Source organism: Manis pentadactyla, chromosome 3 (assembly GCF_030020395.1).
Source record: "Manis pentadactyla isolate mManPen7 chromosome 3, mManPen7.hap1, whole genome shotgun sequence".
In the NCBI taxonomy this organism is placed as follows: domain Eukaryota; kingdom Metazoa; phylum Chordata; class Mammalia; order Pholidota; family Manidae; genus Manis; species Manis pentadactyla.
The window spans coordinates 41,785,923-41,800,577 of NC_080021.1; the positions used below are offsets into that span (position 1 = coordinate 41,785,923).

At 52.4% G+C, this 14,655-nt stretch overlaps 1 protein-coding gene across 1 annotated transcript; it reads right to left on the minus strand.

Moving 5' to 3' along the window:
- Positions 1–936: 936 nt before the first annotated feature.
- Positions 937–9,230, minus strand: KCNS2 (potassium voltage-gated channel modifier subfamily S member 2). The gene is made up of 2 exons (XM_036875898.2): positions 8,635–9,230; positions 937–8,012 (listed from the first exon to the last, which is right to left on the minus strand). The coding sequence occupies exon 2, from the start codon at positions 7,967–7,969 to the stop codon at positions 6,536–6,538; it is 1,434 nt and encodes a 477-aa protein (XP_036731793.2). The 5' UTR covers positions 7,970–8,012; positions 8,635–9,230; the 3' UTR covers positions 937–6,535.
- Positions 9,231–14,655: the final 5,425 nt, after the last annotated feature.

A 14,655-nucleotide genomic window follows, 5' to 3' on the forward strand; every position in this document is an offset into this window, starting at 1 on the left:
CTGAGGAAGGGCCACAGAATTTGGTTTTTAGGACAGCATCTTCAAGAGAGCAGTTTGCAGAGAGTGGTAGGAAGAGAAGCTGATCACAGAGTTAAATGAGGAAGTGGGTGAAGAGGACAGCTGAGGCTTCCAGCAGAGATCAACCACTGGGAATTTCTCAGGGGAAAGGAGAGAGGATGACAGCCAAAATGGGCCAGCAGAGGAAAGCAGGGCTTTGCATCTCACTCCTCCTACGGCTGCCAGTCTGTAGAGTGGCTTTCCTTTCTCCTGTTTCTCCTTGTACCCCTTGTGGGCAATCTCACCCATGGCCTCAACTTCCATTTCTCAGCTGAAAAAACCATCCCAGGCCTCCCTCTGCCCTCTGCACACCTGAGCCTATATGTCCCCAGTGCTCAGCAAGGGGACTAAGCCTTGGGACGGATCCAGGTATTCCCTGTCTCTTTTGGTAGCACCATCCACCCAACCATCCAGTCACCAAGCCAGAAGCCAGGAGCCATCTCACCCTCCTTCTCCCTCATCCCACATCCAGTCATTGGCAGACTCCTATAGAGTCGCTCTCCTTGGCAACCCACCCTGCCCCTTCCTCTCCAGCCTACTTCCTTCTTATCTGGCCTCAAATAGGTCTCCTGGCCCTTCCCAGGCCTCCAGGCTAATGCCAGTCCTGTTCTGACAGCACTAGTATGCTCAGGACATCCCACCCCAGTGACAGAATGAAGCTTGAGCTCCTTCAACGGCCTTCCTCTGGGCTTTTTTTGTATCGTGATTCTTCTCAGCCATGCTGATTTATGTGTTTCTTACACATGCTGGCCTGTGTGGGCCTCCTTGTCTTTGCTTGTGTGGGTCCCTGTTGGTGGAGGTTGCTTCCCTTTCCCTTCCCCCCATCTCTCCATTTCTGACTCCCACCACCTCCTCTGTCTGGCCAACATCTGGTCCTCTTTCCTGCAACCCAGTAGTCCCATCTTTAATGGGACACATTCACCCCATCTTTCCTTGTGTCCGCATGCCCTCTTCACCCAAAGGCTTTCAGTAGTTCCCATATCTCTGTTCCACCAGCCTGTGGCCCCCATGGTTGGAGAGGGACCAGGTGGAGATGGGGGCATGGGCTCCTGCTCTACCACCTCCCAGGAGGCCACTGGTGGGCTCAGGGCAGACTCAGGGCATGCTATGTTGACAGGAAAGAAAATGAATTCAACAGAAGGCTAATATAATTCATTACACAGAGCCTCTCCTGTTCTCCTTAACTTACTGTCTGCTCTTTCCCCCTTGTTCTTTTCTTTTATTCACTCTCTTCTCGTGGCACCCCTTGTCTGTCCTCTTCTCCCTGGCTGTTTCTTCCCTTTCCTGATGTAAGAACTTGCACCAGCCCCCAGACAGAGTCTTCCTTCCTCCTCTGCCATGTCCCTTCCCCTTGGCCATGTCTTAAAGGCCTTGTTTGTATATAGCTGAAAGCATCAGCTTTTCACCTGCAGACAAAGCCACTTGCTTTGGAGAATTAAGCCCAGAGGAGGAGGATATTGACAAATGAGGCCACAGGAGGAGGGAAATGTTTCCCGTCTTCAGATCTACAGTATCAGTCGGTTGTGATTCCAAGACAAGGTCCTTGGGTAGAAACTCTAGTTAAAATTCTCCTAAAAATAGGAGGAGATAATAACCATGTGAATGTAGCATTTAAGTTCTTCCCTCAAGAGGAGGTGTTTGTTTTTCTTTTTAAGATGCAAGGCATCCTGGCCCCAAAATATCCCTGAACATACATTTATACCCCTGCTGGAGGGAGGAGATGCACTCTTCCCTGCTTTATGGGAATACAACGACTTTGGTAACCCTTAGTGTCTGCTCAGGTCTGCATATTGGTCCTCCAATGCCCATCCTCAGCCATAGAAGACTGGGGGCAAGGTGAACACAGGTCGCCACACCCTCCTTCAGGTTATGCAGCAGTAACGCCTGCAGATGGCCCTGCTCCTCAGTGAGGATGGGGGTGGTCCATCATCCCATGTCCACTTAAGGAAAGGGGTGGGAGATCCCAGGCTATGCAAAGGGAACTAATATAAAATGGCAGAAAGGTAGCCCTGTGGCTAATTTTCCTCTCTAATGATTTTTAATAAGATGACTTTGATTTAAATGTGAATAGCTTAAAGCCTAAAGGAGAAACTGGTTGATTGTTTTCAAACTGTTCACCTGGCACAGACACCAGCTTATGTATTTCTCTGGTATCATTGTCCCTGGAACTGTTGTCTATTGTAGTTGGCTGTGAAGAGAGAAATGAAAGCAAGTAGAAGGTTCTTTGTGAGCAGTCCTTCTGCTCTGCTTAAAAATAAATTAAAGATATTGGGATCTGCTCCCTGCTGTAACGGAGAGGTAGAGGGACATGCAGAAATTCTGTTTATACATTGAGATGAAGAGCTGGGCAGAGCTCTAAAGATGATGTAATCCAACCTCATTTTGCAGCAGTGGGATGTGAGGTTCAGCGAGGCTAAGTGGTGAGCCTAAGATTATAGAGCTGAAGGCAAAGGAAGGAGCAGAGCCCAGTGAGCCCAGTGACCTTCCTACAGGTTTGCTGCCTTCAGAATGGCTCCTAGTTTAAGTCACTACCAGGTTAAGTAGGTGTTGAGGGCTGGTTCTATGTATCTCCCAGCAATATTCACAGCATACCAACCTGGACCATCAGCTTACCCAGAATCTGATTTACTGTCAAGGAGGTACTACAGCCGGAGGGAGAATGGCACCTGGGGGTGGGGTGGGACTGCTATTGGCAAACCCATTAGTGGTGCTGAGCAAGATAGTGTGGAAGGGGAAAATCCTGCAAGAAATGTCTATTGCACAAGGGCTCCAAAAATAAACTACCAGTCCTCTACAAAGCAGGTTGATAGCTCTATATACTGGTGAAAAAGGGACCCTACCTCTACATGCCTGCAAAGAATAAATACAACTCTTCCCACCAAATGCCCAAAAAGCCCAGGAGATCTGGACAGTTCTCAGGAAACCCGGTCCCCACGGTCGAATATCCTTGTTGTGTTTCCCACTCTATGTGTAGTAAATGCCGTAAGGAAATGTAATAACTTTTTGCTGTTTAATCTGCATGCTCCTCCAGGCTGGAGTCCTGAGTGTGTCAGTGTTACTCCTCATTCCCAAGTTGAGACAGAGAATAAAGTGCAGCCATCAGCCATAACGTCTCAGCAGCGCCTCTGTCAATGCTTGCACAGTAGTGTGTTAATGACTGTTAACACTGACATCGCAAATACAGCGTTCTCAATTTTTAAAATTACAACTCTGTAATAAGTCATGCTGTTAAAACATACAAGAAATACCAGCTAAACCTTCAAGTAGATAACATACAGTCTGTACACATCACTACCATCCCAAAGTGCATAACAAATCATTTTCTTTGAAATGAGGCAAGAATTAGCAGGTAGTTCAATTATTTGAGTACTAAGATAAGTAGAAGTAACAAATCCAAATATTAAATACCAGTTACTACCTGAGGAGCTACAACTTAGTTTGGCATTACAACATGCCCCTCTTCAGTAGCAAACCCAGGAAATATGGGGATTTGGCAGAAAACACCAACCTATATAATCAATGGACATCTATGCAACAAAGACGATACCACTTCCCAGCCAGCACTTTCAAAATTCTCATCACATATATGAGAAAAGCCTGGCCCATATATTTGCCCCATGGGTGTCGAAAATAACAACCTTCAAATGTCAGGAGTGAAGCTGCTCTCAAGGCAGCAGCTGGAAATAAGTGACCTGAGGCTTCTACTGTGTCCCCCTAAAGGAGGTTTATGGGTCAGTCTGAAAGCCTGGTGGCCAAAGTTGCCTCTTCATACTTATATTCTTAACCCCAGAAACAAAGAAGAAAATTAACCTGGCCTCCCTGACTGGTTTCAGGGACCGGAAGAAACTGCTACATAAGATGTTACCTAGTAGCATCAGTCAGCCCAGTAGGGAGCACTTGTGCACTGCTGGTACTGTGGAGGAGAGGAAAGTTATTTCCCCCAGGTCACTCTGAGTCTCCGTCCTTTGTGGAAATTAACTCAGGTGTTTAGACCAGCTGTTCTCTCTGCCTCTTACCTGAAACCACCGCTTGTAGATCTCGATGCTATTAGGACATTCTCATACTCAGAAGGGACTGAAGGTCCAGGATGGGCAAAGCAATATTTTATACAAGTATATATATGTACAAGGGATATTAAAAAGGCAGTCTCTAAAGCACTTTGGGATTCCCCCAATGAAAGGCACCAGATAAAAGCAAAGTCATTACCAAAATGGAAAGTCAAGTGTTCTAGCTTCCACATCTGCAAAGAGTAACTACTAGGGAGATCTCTTTATTAGTGGTAAAACCTACCTGTTTAGAAAAATACTCATGAAAGTGACTGAGCTCTTCTGCCTCCTTCCTTGTTTCTACTTTTCACAAGCTTTGTGGTTGTGAATGTGACCATGGATATCACACTAGGCAACCCAATACCATCAGCCTTGGCAAACTGAACAGCCCTCACTTGGCCTTCAGTGCAGCTGGGGATGATTTTGTTAATTCTCTGGAGCCATCAGCCAAAGCCAAGTACTTCATGTACAGATTCTGAAAAATAACCCTGCTCTTCTGACTTGGTGGCCAGATGCCCCTAAGTCATCTCACGTTTCCTAATGCTGCTGAGAAACAGATGTAAGTGGTAGACCATCAGGCACTAGGAGGTGGCTGCCTCCCTGCCCGCATGAGGCTCCAGCCTGATGGAAGGATCCCAACTGGGGACTCAAGGGAGTAAGTGACTAGTGCATTCATCCAAGAAATTGCCTGCTAGGTAGTAGCCATGGCAACTACAAGTACACAAAGCCTTTTGACAAGATCCTTGCCACCTCCATGAGGTATGTATTATCTTCCAACGACTAAGACACAAAATGGACCTCTTTAGGGAAGGTCCAAGCTTTGCATAAAAAGCCTAACTCCATGCTTAGGCCCCTGGATTCTGTAGCCTTTCCAAAAACTGAACAATAATGGGAGCCAACTGGAAAGCCTTCTGATTACCTAGAAGGTAACAGAGAACTATTTCTATGAAGGGCCCCAGGTTCCCCTTCACAATGTTACTGCACTAGTTAACTGAAGAGGAGGCGGGAGGGTGGTTTGGAAAAGGAAAGAGTTCTCAACCTTCAACACAAGTTTAAAAGTTTCAAGGTCTTTTAAAGAGCACTAAGCTTTTCAAGTTTGCGATTATTTATGACCCTTTATGAAGCAGCGATGTTTTGTTTTACAATTCTTTCCTTCCTTCTAGCCTCTACCCCCACTCCCCCAACAAAAGGCCATGAAAATGGAAATAGGAACTATAATATTTCCATCCTGGATAAGCCATACAGCCTTCATGCATGTCTGTATTTTGAGTACACACTTCCACACCAACAGGTTTCCATGTCATACAGGAACTACAGGGCAATTAAAGCATCATATATAACAGATTGTATCCTAAAAGCAAAATTATCTAAGTAAATTCTGCTTGGAAATAAAAGGGCTCTTATTTGACAAGCTTTCAGAGCAGGCGACAAAAGTTTCTAAGCTACTGCCCTTGCTAGCAATCCAACGTTTTCCTCGAGGACACAAGACAACAGTAAATGCCTTCTGAGAAAGACATACAACCTAATTTCTAAAGACCTTAAGAAATAAATATCGCAAAAGACATGCTGATATCTAAGACACAGCAAAGTTTGGTCAATTGGCGTAGACCAGGAACCTCGGCCAGAAATGAATTTCTCCTAGGAAAGTCGGAGGCCTGAATTCAAAAGGTCTTTCAGCATCTTGTAATTTGGCCGATACTTAGCTGAAGCCCTGTCCCTAATGCATCTGTTCTTGGGAAAAATTTTTAATCTTCACTACATATTTAACTGAGTAACATTCTCTAAAGAATAACATTATGAGATGAACATCAGTATACATGGTTCTAAAGGTGACTGGTGTACCCATGCAAGCCACAAAGCTATAGATCATTTATAAAAACAATCAGAGACTTGCACTGGTCATGTGTGCATAACTTCACATTCTCTTTGTTTTGGTATTAAAACTAAATGGAAGCAATGGATAAAGAGCTGAGATTTTGTTTTCACATGACTGTGAGCAAAATCTTGTCATATCCTCGCTGACCCCATAGATGTGTTTCCTCTGGACAGATTTGTGGGGGATTTTTGTACAGAACTCACATGACAACCTCAGAAACAGGAGCACAAACAACTCACAGACAGTACTGGGCCACAAGCACTAGAATACACAGTGAACAGGAAAATTAGCATTCTGGGGGGCTACTCATCTGGCAGAAAGGTGAACATTTTATGTCCACAATGCAAAGACCAATGAGTGTCATTTCATTGAAAGGTGCAAAGTTATGGTGTCAGACACACTGCCAAGACTTATTCTAAATACCATGAAAACAACCTGGGGTGCATAGCCCATGCCTCTCTCCCCTTTGGGTCTGGGCATATTCCTTACACCTAAGGTGCCAGAGGAGCAAGAGGCAGCTCAGCAGGGGGGGGTTGAGGATGACAGTCCTTCCCGGCTAATGCAGGGAATCATTTAAACTTAGTTCGCTTGGTGAGCTCCTACTCATGTTTGTCAGGCTTGCCATGAGGGACTTAACTTTATGGGCATAGTAGTCCCTTAAATTAACGGAAGGGACCTCCTTCATTCCATCTCCAAAGTCACAGCTGCGCATGGCACTCTCAAGCTGCTTTTGGCGCCGATAAAAGTGGGAGAACTTATTGAAGATCAAGGTGATGGGCAGTACCACCACGAGGATACCTGCCAGGATGCAGGCAGAGGCAGTCAGCTTCCCTGCCGTGGTCCCTGGGACCACATCCCCATACCCCACAGTGGTCATACTGACGGTGGCCCACCACCAGCAGGCAGGGATGGTGGCCAGGCCCTCATTCTCCTCCTTTTCGATGGTGTAGGCCACTACAGAGAAGATGGAAATCCCCACGGAGAGGTAGAGCAAGAGCAGCCCTACTTCTTTGTAGCTGTATTTCAGGGTAGCCCCCAGCGAGCGGAGGCCGGTGGAGTGTCTGGCCAACTTTAGGATGCGGAAAATCCGCATCAGCCTCAGGACCTGGGCCACCCTGCCCAAGTTGGCCAAGGTAGGTGTGCTCTCCACCACCAGGTTCACCACTAAGGTGATGTAGAAGGGGACAATGGACATGAGGTCGATAAGGTTTAGGGCATTCTTGAAAAACTTGAGGAAGTCGGGGGCTACAGCAAACCTGGCCACCAGTTCAAACGTGAACCAGGCGATGCCAAAGTGTTCCACTATTTCAAACCTGGGGTCCTCGCCAGGGTTGCCCTGGCTGTCGGGGATTTGAAAGTCTGGAAGACTGTTGAGACACATGGTGATGATGGACCCCAGCACCACCAGAATGGACAGGATGCTGAAGACCCTGCTCAAGACAGAGTAGCCGGGATTGTCCAGCGCCAGCCACAGCTGCCTGCGGAAGTTGCCCAGGGGCTGCCCATCGAATTTGGAGGCGTCGTTGTAGAAGGCCAGGATCTCATCGAAGGAGGACGTGGTGCTCTCCTGTTCGCTCTGCTCGTCCCACTTCTCCTGCTCGGGCTCCACTTTGCGGCCGTGGTAGCTGTAGCTGCAGCAGGAGTCAATGAAGAACTCGTTGATGCCCCAGTACTCGATCTCCTGGCTGAAGGAGAAGACGCACAGCTCCGCCATGACGTGAAGCTTGCCGGTGTGGTAGAAATGCAGCACGTAGGGAAAGAGCTCAGGGTTGCGGTCAAAGTAGAACTCTCGCTGGACATCGTCGTAGTCATCACAGAGCTCTAGAATGGCCTCGCGCGAGTGGCAGAGCAGCAGGCGGCCCAGGCGCGTCTCGGGGAAGCGCAGCAGCGTGTGCGAGCGCAGCCGCCTCTTGAAGCCTCCGACGTTGATTCGGATCTCTCCATCCTCGACGTTGGGCTCGGACACGTCCCACAGGCTCTGGCCGGTCATGCTCGAGACGCCCAGCCGCCCGCGCCGCGCGGGGGCGCTATACCTGGAAGCCGAAGGAACCGCGTCCGGTGAGAGCGGGATGCTCAGGGCCTGAGCACCCCTCCCTCTCTCCCACCAGTCTCTGGAGGGCCCAGTCCTCTCCGGGGGGGAGGGGGCTCTCTGGGTGCTGAAGGACACTGAGATGGGGGAAACGCTGTGGGGTTTGGTCCCCTCCCTGAGAAAGGCTGCAGGGGGTTGTTTCCACCAGCGTAGCCGCACCTCCACCCCCACCCCAGGGATCCTGTCGGTCGTTTTAAGCTTTCGGGGGATCGCGCCCCGGAGGCTCTCAGAGCCCTAGGAAGCTGACCTTGCCCGTGGGCGGGCGGAGGAGACGCCCCCGCCCGCTCGCCGCAGACAGAAGGGACCGGACCTGGAATGCTCACGGGCAGGGCTGGGCTGAGATGAGGAGCGCGTAGCTCCGGGAGGGGGGCGGGGAAATTCACCGCTCGGTTCCGTAAACCAGGGCTGGGGGAAGGGAGCTGGCCTGACGTCCCCGACGCCCAGCCCCTACTCCTGGAGTCCCCCCGCCCCCCAGCCCGCCTGGCGCCGTGCCTCCGATCCGCGTGTGCCGCGCCTCACCCAGCAGAGCCGCCTGGGCTTGCCCTGCGCGTTCTGGAAGCCCTTACCTGCGAACACCGGAGCCCACGGCGGAGGCCGGCGGGAAACTTCCCAGACCTGCTTGTTAGCATCGTTGCGGCCGCCGCTGCTGGCTGGCTGTGCGTGTGCGCGCGGGTGTGAGTGTGTGTGAGCCTGTGTGTGCGCCCTGCGGGCCGGCGGGCGGGGTCCGCCAAGCGTCTTCTTCTGTCCCTGACCGGAGACGCTGCCGTTGCCCGCAGTTGCCAGAGGCTCACAGGTGGCTGCGTGGCCCCAGCCCTCGCAAAGCACCCCCTCCCTCGATCTGCGCGCCTCTCAGCCCCCAGGAGAGACAGCAGCCCGCGCCGCAGGCGCCCGCGGGAGGTGGAGCGGGAGCGGAGCCCGAGCGCCTGGGCGCGGGCCCTGCGCCGGGGTGCGGCGCGGTAGTGCTGAACGGACAGCTCCGCGCGCCCCAGCTCCCGGCACGGCCGCCGCCCCAGACTGGAGATGCAGCCGCCGCCTCGGCTTCTCTGCTCTCCCCGGCGCGCCCTGGCGACCCCTTTGCGTCTCCAGCTCCACTCAGGGCCGACACTTTTCCCAGTCCCTCACCCATCCCCTGGTGGCAGCTATTATTGTCACCGTCCCTCCTCTCAGGGCCCAACTAGGGACTGCCTATGGCGACCTTTCCTTTTCAGTGGGAGCCAAACTGGGGAACAAGGGGCCGTTTGCGCGAGTCCGGGGGAAGGGCAGGACGCAAGGAACGCCTCATTTCCCCCTTTTAGGGACCTGAAGAAAAGTTTCCTGAAGCTGGGGGAGTGGGATGTTGGGGAAAGACAGCAGGAGAGAAGACGAGGTAGAGGAGCCTGAGGTTGAGCTTAGCTGGCTGCCAGAGGCAGCAGGGCAGGCCTGACCGGTGTGGGAGCGAGTCACAGAGCTGTTTGGGAACTCTGTGTGGGCACCTAGTGTGTGCAGGCCGGTGTGGTGTGAGGGCTTCAGAGGAGTGCAGGGAACTAGCTGTGTGTGTGTAGTCTGAAGACAGTAGGACTTTTCAGTGTCTGCACATGCCCTGTTGATAAGAGTGGGATGTCTGAGAGCTGAGGCAGTGTGTACAGTGTGTCAAAAAGGGCAATCTGGGGGCAGTGTGTGTACAGTGCGCTATATACAGTGTAGTATTCAGTGGTACTATGACAGGATATGTGTATGTAATAAAATGACAACTGTGCGCATGAGGACAGGGGAACTGTGGGTGTGGATCCAGCATAGATGTTCTTAGTACCTATGTCTCCATTCCCCAGGACACTTGTGGCCCAGATCTGAGAATTATTCCTTGAGATGTTGCCTGTTGGGTCCAAGCCTAGAAATGGACCCACAGTCCCTGGGAGATCCCTCCCCTTGGTCTCTCAGCCCTTTTGCATGGTCCCCATTTGCACAGGCTGGAGCACTATATGAGCTTAGCAGGGAGCTAGTGGGCTACAAGTCTTGGTTAGAAGTCTGGAAAGCCCCTGAAGTGTGGCCCTGGTCTCACAGGGCAGCCATCACAGCTGCAGTGGGAAGTACAGCCTCTCTTTTCATGGCCCTGGCAATCCCAACCCAGCTAAACTGATGCTCTGCAGAGCTTGAGTGCTCTTGGCACCTTGGATCTTGGGGAGGACTGACTCTCAGTGTGACTTCAGTGCATTCTCGTGGCCCCAAGCCTGTACCAGCCACCTGCCTCTGGGTGTGTGTTGGGGGGCGGGGGGTGCAGGTGTGCTGTTGGCTCACAGGGCCCATGCCCATGTCCCTGCAGGCCTCTGCAAGTGCAGCGGATTCCTGGAAGGAAGGCACATGTGGGAGGGGAGAAAAGGGTGGGGAGGGCCACATGAGCTTCCTTTCTCTTGTGTCTGATGCTTTCAGAGAGGGGGGTGTGTGTGTGTGTGAGAGAGAGAGAGAGAGAGAGATTGAGATTGAGATTGAGATTCAGAGAGAGGGAGGGAGAGGGAGAGAGAGTGTGTATCTGTATCTGGTATTTGTTATTTGATGTCTTTGTCTCCATCTCTATTCTTTCAAGGTCTGTTTTCTAGAGTATGCTCACCTTATCCCCTATCAAGGTCTGCTGGGTTTGAAGTCCCTGACTCTCCCCACACCTGGCAAGGTGGCAGTCTAGAGGTCCCTGGGTGGCTGTTATCCCCATCGGGGTGCTGCTGATTGTGGGCCTGCCCTCGGAGCTGCGTGCACTTAAGGACATGGGCCAGGGCTGTACCGCTGCCTCTTTCACCCTTTCTAGCCCCTCCCATCCCCTGGGGGTGACGCCTGTGACCCCTCCCTGCCAAGGTGCCCTCAGCAGCAGCACTGGAGGGCCAGGCTTCACGGACCATGTGGCTCTCTCTGACCCTTCCCCTCCATCCTCTCACTGTGCCCTGGCTTCTGGCCACCCCAAAGCTCACAGCCCCGCTTCTGCTTCACCATCACAGTCTGTGTCGCTTCTGCTGCATGGCCACTGCTCCCATTCCCTTGGCCTCACTCCTGGCTCTTCCCCTGGTTTAACTCAGTGCATAAATCACCCTTTCCTGCTAAATTCGGAGGCACCCTCCCCCAAAACGCTTGGGTTTGATGACTGGGGTTTTCCTCCCTCCCCTGCCTTATTTATCTTCCTGCCTCCTTCTGTTCCTGTCTGATTTTGTTATTGCTCATTCCTTCTTCCTTTGTGGTCGTGGGAGATGTTTTCCACGGACAAAGAGTTCCCCCGCCTTCTCTTTTTCTTTGTTCCTCCCACGCCCACTGCCACCCCACATGCAGACCACCAGGGCTCTGTCCAGGTCCCTGGGGCTCTTGCCCCTCCACCAGGAGGCACTCTCTGCCCCCTTTGGCTCTGCCTCCCTCCTTCCGCTCCCCCTCCTCCCCTCCCCCTGTCCTCTCCCTTGTTCCCTCCCCAGCTGACACAGCTAAGTCACCATGCCCTTAGCCACTGGGGGCCCAGTGTCCCCTACCTGCCCTTTGTTTCTCTGGGTCAAGGACAAGCCCCCACACCCACCTCTCCTTGAACAGAAAGTGAACTTGGAGGCTGTAAGGAGGGGGCCGTAAGGAGGAGGCTGTAAGGAGAAGCCCGACTTTGGGGCACATCAGTTATTTCTTGGAAAGGCTGAGGCAGAAGCTCTATGGGTGTGACAGATGCCTTTGCAGAGGGTTAAGTGTATGTGACAGGCAGAGCCACTTGTTTATTTCCCAGTCACCATGCAGAAGAGAAATGGAACTGTCTCCTTCCTTCTGTAGCAGGGAACCTGGCTGTGTTTATGGTTTATTTAGAGGTCTGAGCCCTGATCTTAAAATACAACTGCCAGCTCCAACCACACATCAAGGCCTGCCAGGGAGAGCCCAAAAGGGCAGAGAAGTGGGGGGAAGAGTACCCTGGGCAGGGGAACAAAGGGACCCCAGAGAGTGGCCCAGATTCGTGCACCTGGGCAACTATTATCTGTGCCTTCCCTGCCAACACCGATCTCTCAGTGGAGCCTACACATCTCAGAGTGGATTTTTCCCTCTGACAGGCAAGGGGGCTGCACTGGCGGCTTGGCTGAGGGAGTCAGGTTGCCTGACCTACATTCCCCACTGCCGAGATGCTGAGCCCTCACCCTCTCCCTTGGGTGTGAGTGCAGGGGTGCCTGCCACCGTGCGGGTGTGGACTGTCCATCTGCTCCCTACCAGCCACCCTCCCCATCACAGCCAGAGTGTTTCTTAAACACGTAAGCCAGGTCACGTCATTCCCTCCGGAAAACCTTCCAGGGAATAACTACCCAGCTGAGAATGAAAGCCACCTCCTTACCTCAGCTCCAAGACCCGCTGATGCACCCTCCCCAGCTCGCAGATGTCATCCCCCTGGTCTCTTCTCGACCAGCCACCCTCCAGCTGCATGCGCCCTCGCTGTGCCCACGGGGCCTTTGCACCTGCTGCCCTCTCCGCTTGTCAGGGCAGCTTCTCAGGGCAGAGACTCCTCTCTTGTCACTCAGGTCTTAATTTAAACATCAATTCCTCAGAGAGGCCCAACTGCCCCATGTAAACTGGAACACTCCTTTTCTATCATTTCTTTCACAGTGCTCATATTAAACAGTTAACTGAGTACATGTCTGAATGACGAATGAAGGAGGCCCAGCTCCTATCTGACCTTCTTCTGGGCCATCCAGAGCCTTGGCCCCGCCTCTCCTTCCTTCTGGTAGATCAAGATGGCAGCTGGAGAGGGAGCGTTGCTGTGCCTGGGGCTGGGGCTCCGTGTTCCCCAGGCTCTGCATGCTATCCCAAGCAGTTAGGTAATGGAGCTCATCTCTGACTGTACACTGGAATTGCTTGGGGAACTTTGAAAGAGTTGATGCCTCTCGATGCCTTAGGCCTCACCCCAGGCCAGATAAATCAAAATTTCTGGAATAGGGCACAGGGAGTCTGTGTGAATCTTAAAGTGATCACAATGTGGAGCCAAGACTGAGAACCTGAGCAGCATGTCTTTGGGGGCACAGACACTGAGCTGTGCGTCTGAGTGCAGCCCAGCAGTGAGCCCCACGAGCAGGGACCATCTTTTACTCAGCTCAGTAAACACCCACTGCAACCCCAGTTTTAGGGTCAGCACCTGCCCAGAACGGGGTTCCAAAAAGGCCAGATACCTCTGTTACTGTCTTCCCTCTGTCCCTGACTCCTTCAGGTCTTCCCAAGCTCTCTCAGAGCCATTTACCTTGGAGACAGGTTGTGATTAGGAATAATCACAGTGTCTTCCCCTCCTTGGAAGGGATTGGCTCCTGAGCATTTATTATGTGGTTGGTGTGTTGGGACTGGCACCCGGGAGCCTGCAGGCCTATCTCGGGGGACGTGCTATGAGAGGGGCACAGAGAGGCTGCTGAGGGTGGAGGCAGAGCAGAAGAGAGAGAAGAACAGGGAGACCCTGAGCCAGGGAGTGGGGCTGGGCCTTGGGAAGGAGGATGTGGGGGAGACTGGTGGGAGACACTGAGGGAAAAGTTGGGGGACAAAGGATTTTAAGAAGTTTTGCTACTTTGTGAATGCAGTTCCTCAGTGTTTTCTCAAGAGGCCACACTAAATACTTATATAGTTTTTGCACTGTTTCTGGTTGCTGGACTGAATTTATTGTGAGTCCTTGCCTAGGCCATTTGGCTTTATCCCTAGAGGCCACCGTCCTCTCCTCCTTCAGCCCTCCATCCCTGCATGTCCCTGAAGGCTGGCAAGGGATTGAGGTCATTTCTGAAGGGCTCCTCTCTGAGCCCCTTAATAAAAGGGGACCAGATGCCTCACGCCTGGCAGGCACAGGTCTGCTCCTAAAGGGCTGGGATCTCAAGGGTCCACCTCTTAAACTTCCTGCTCCAGGTCCCTTCTCTTTGGAGGTCTCACTGTGAGCCCCCCTGGAAGCTGCTCCACTGGGGCCCTTCACTACATTCCCCAGGACACCCTGGGATAAGGCTGAACTAAGATGAACTTGGTTAAATTTAGACTTAAGGCTGCTACAAGAGGTAAAAGGACAGCATGGCTCCTGCATAGGGGCTCCTCCCGCCTCACTCTCACCAGCCTTTGGGCCCTTGCTGTCTTTCCCCTCTCCCCAGGCCTTCCTGGAGGCCTGCGGTATGGAGTTCGAACCCCATCCACCCAGGAGCCCCCCCTCCATCTGCCTCAGACGTGTGACGTGTCACTTCTGCTGTCCTTCCTCTCCTGACCCTTTGCTGGGTGACAGACCACTGGACTGCACCCCCAGCCCTCCCCCTGGCCCTAATCTCTGGGCCCTGGCGGACACCATAGCAGGACAGTTCACCTCAAGACCCTCACCTGCATGCAGGGAGTGGCAGTGTCTCAGCAGCTACCCACCGCAGTAAGCGGCTGAGGAACAGGAAGCCAAGAGTGATGGTGAGGGAGGCCGTGAGGGAGGCCTGGGCTGAGGAATGTGCCCTGTGGCTGGGTGGCTTGGGTCCCAGTCCCACTTTTCTAGCCACAACAGCTTTACCCTCCCCATGCCTGTGATTCTCATCCTGAAAACCTAGGATGGTCCCAACTGGCAAGGCTGCTGTGACTATAAAAGAAGCGTTAAAGGGCTATAGCAAGGCCTGGCACAC

Bases quoted from the DNA above. Each gene is read 5' to 3' on its own strand.
- KCNS2 (XM_036875898.2), bottom strand. From the start codon at position 7,969: ATGACCGGCCAGAGCCTGTGGGACGTGTCCGAGCCCAACGTCGAGGAT.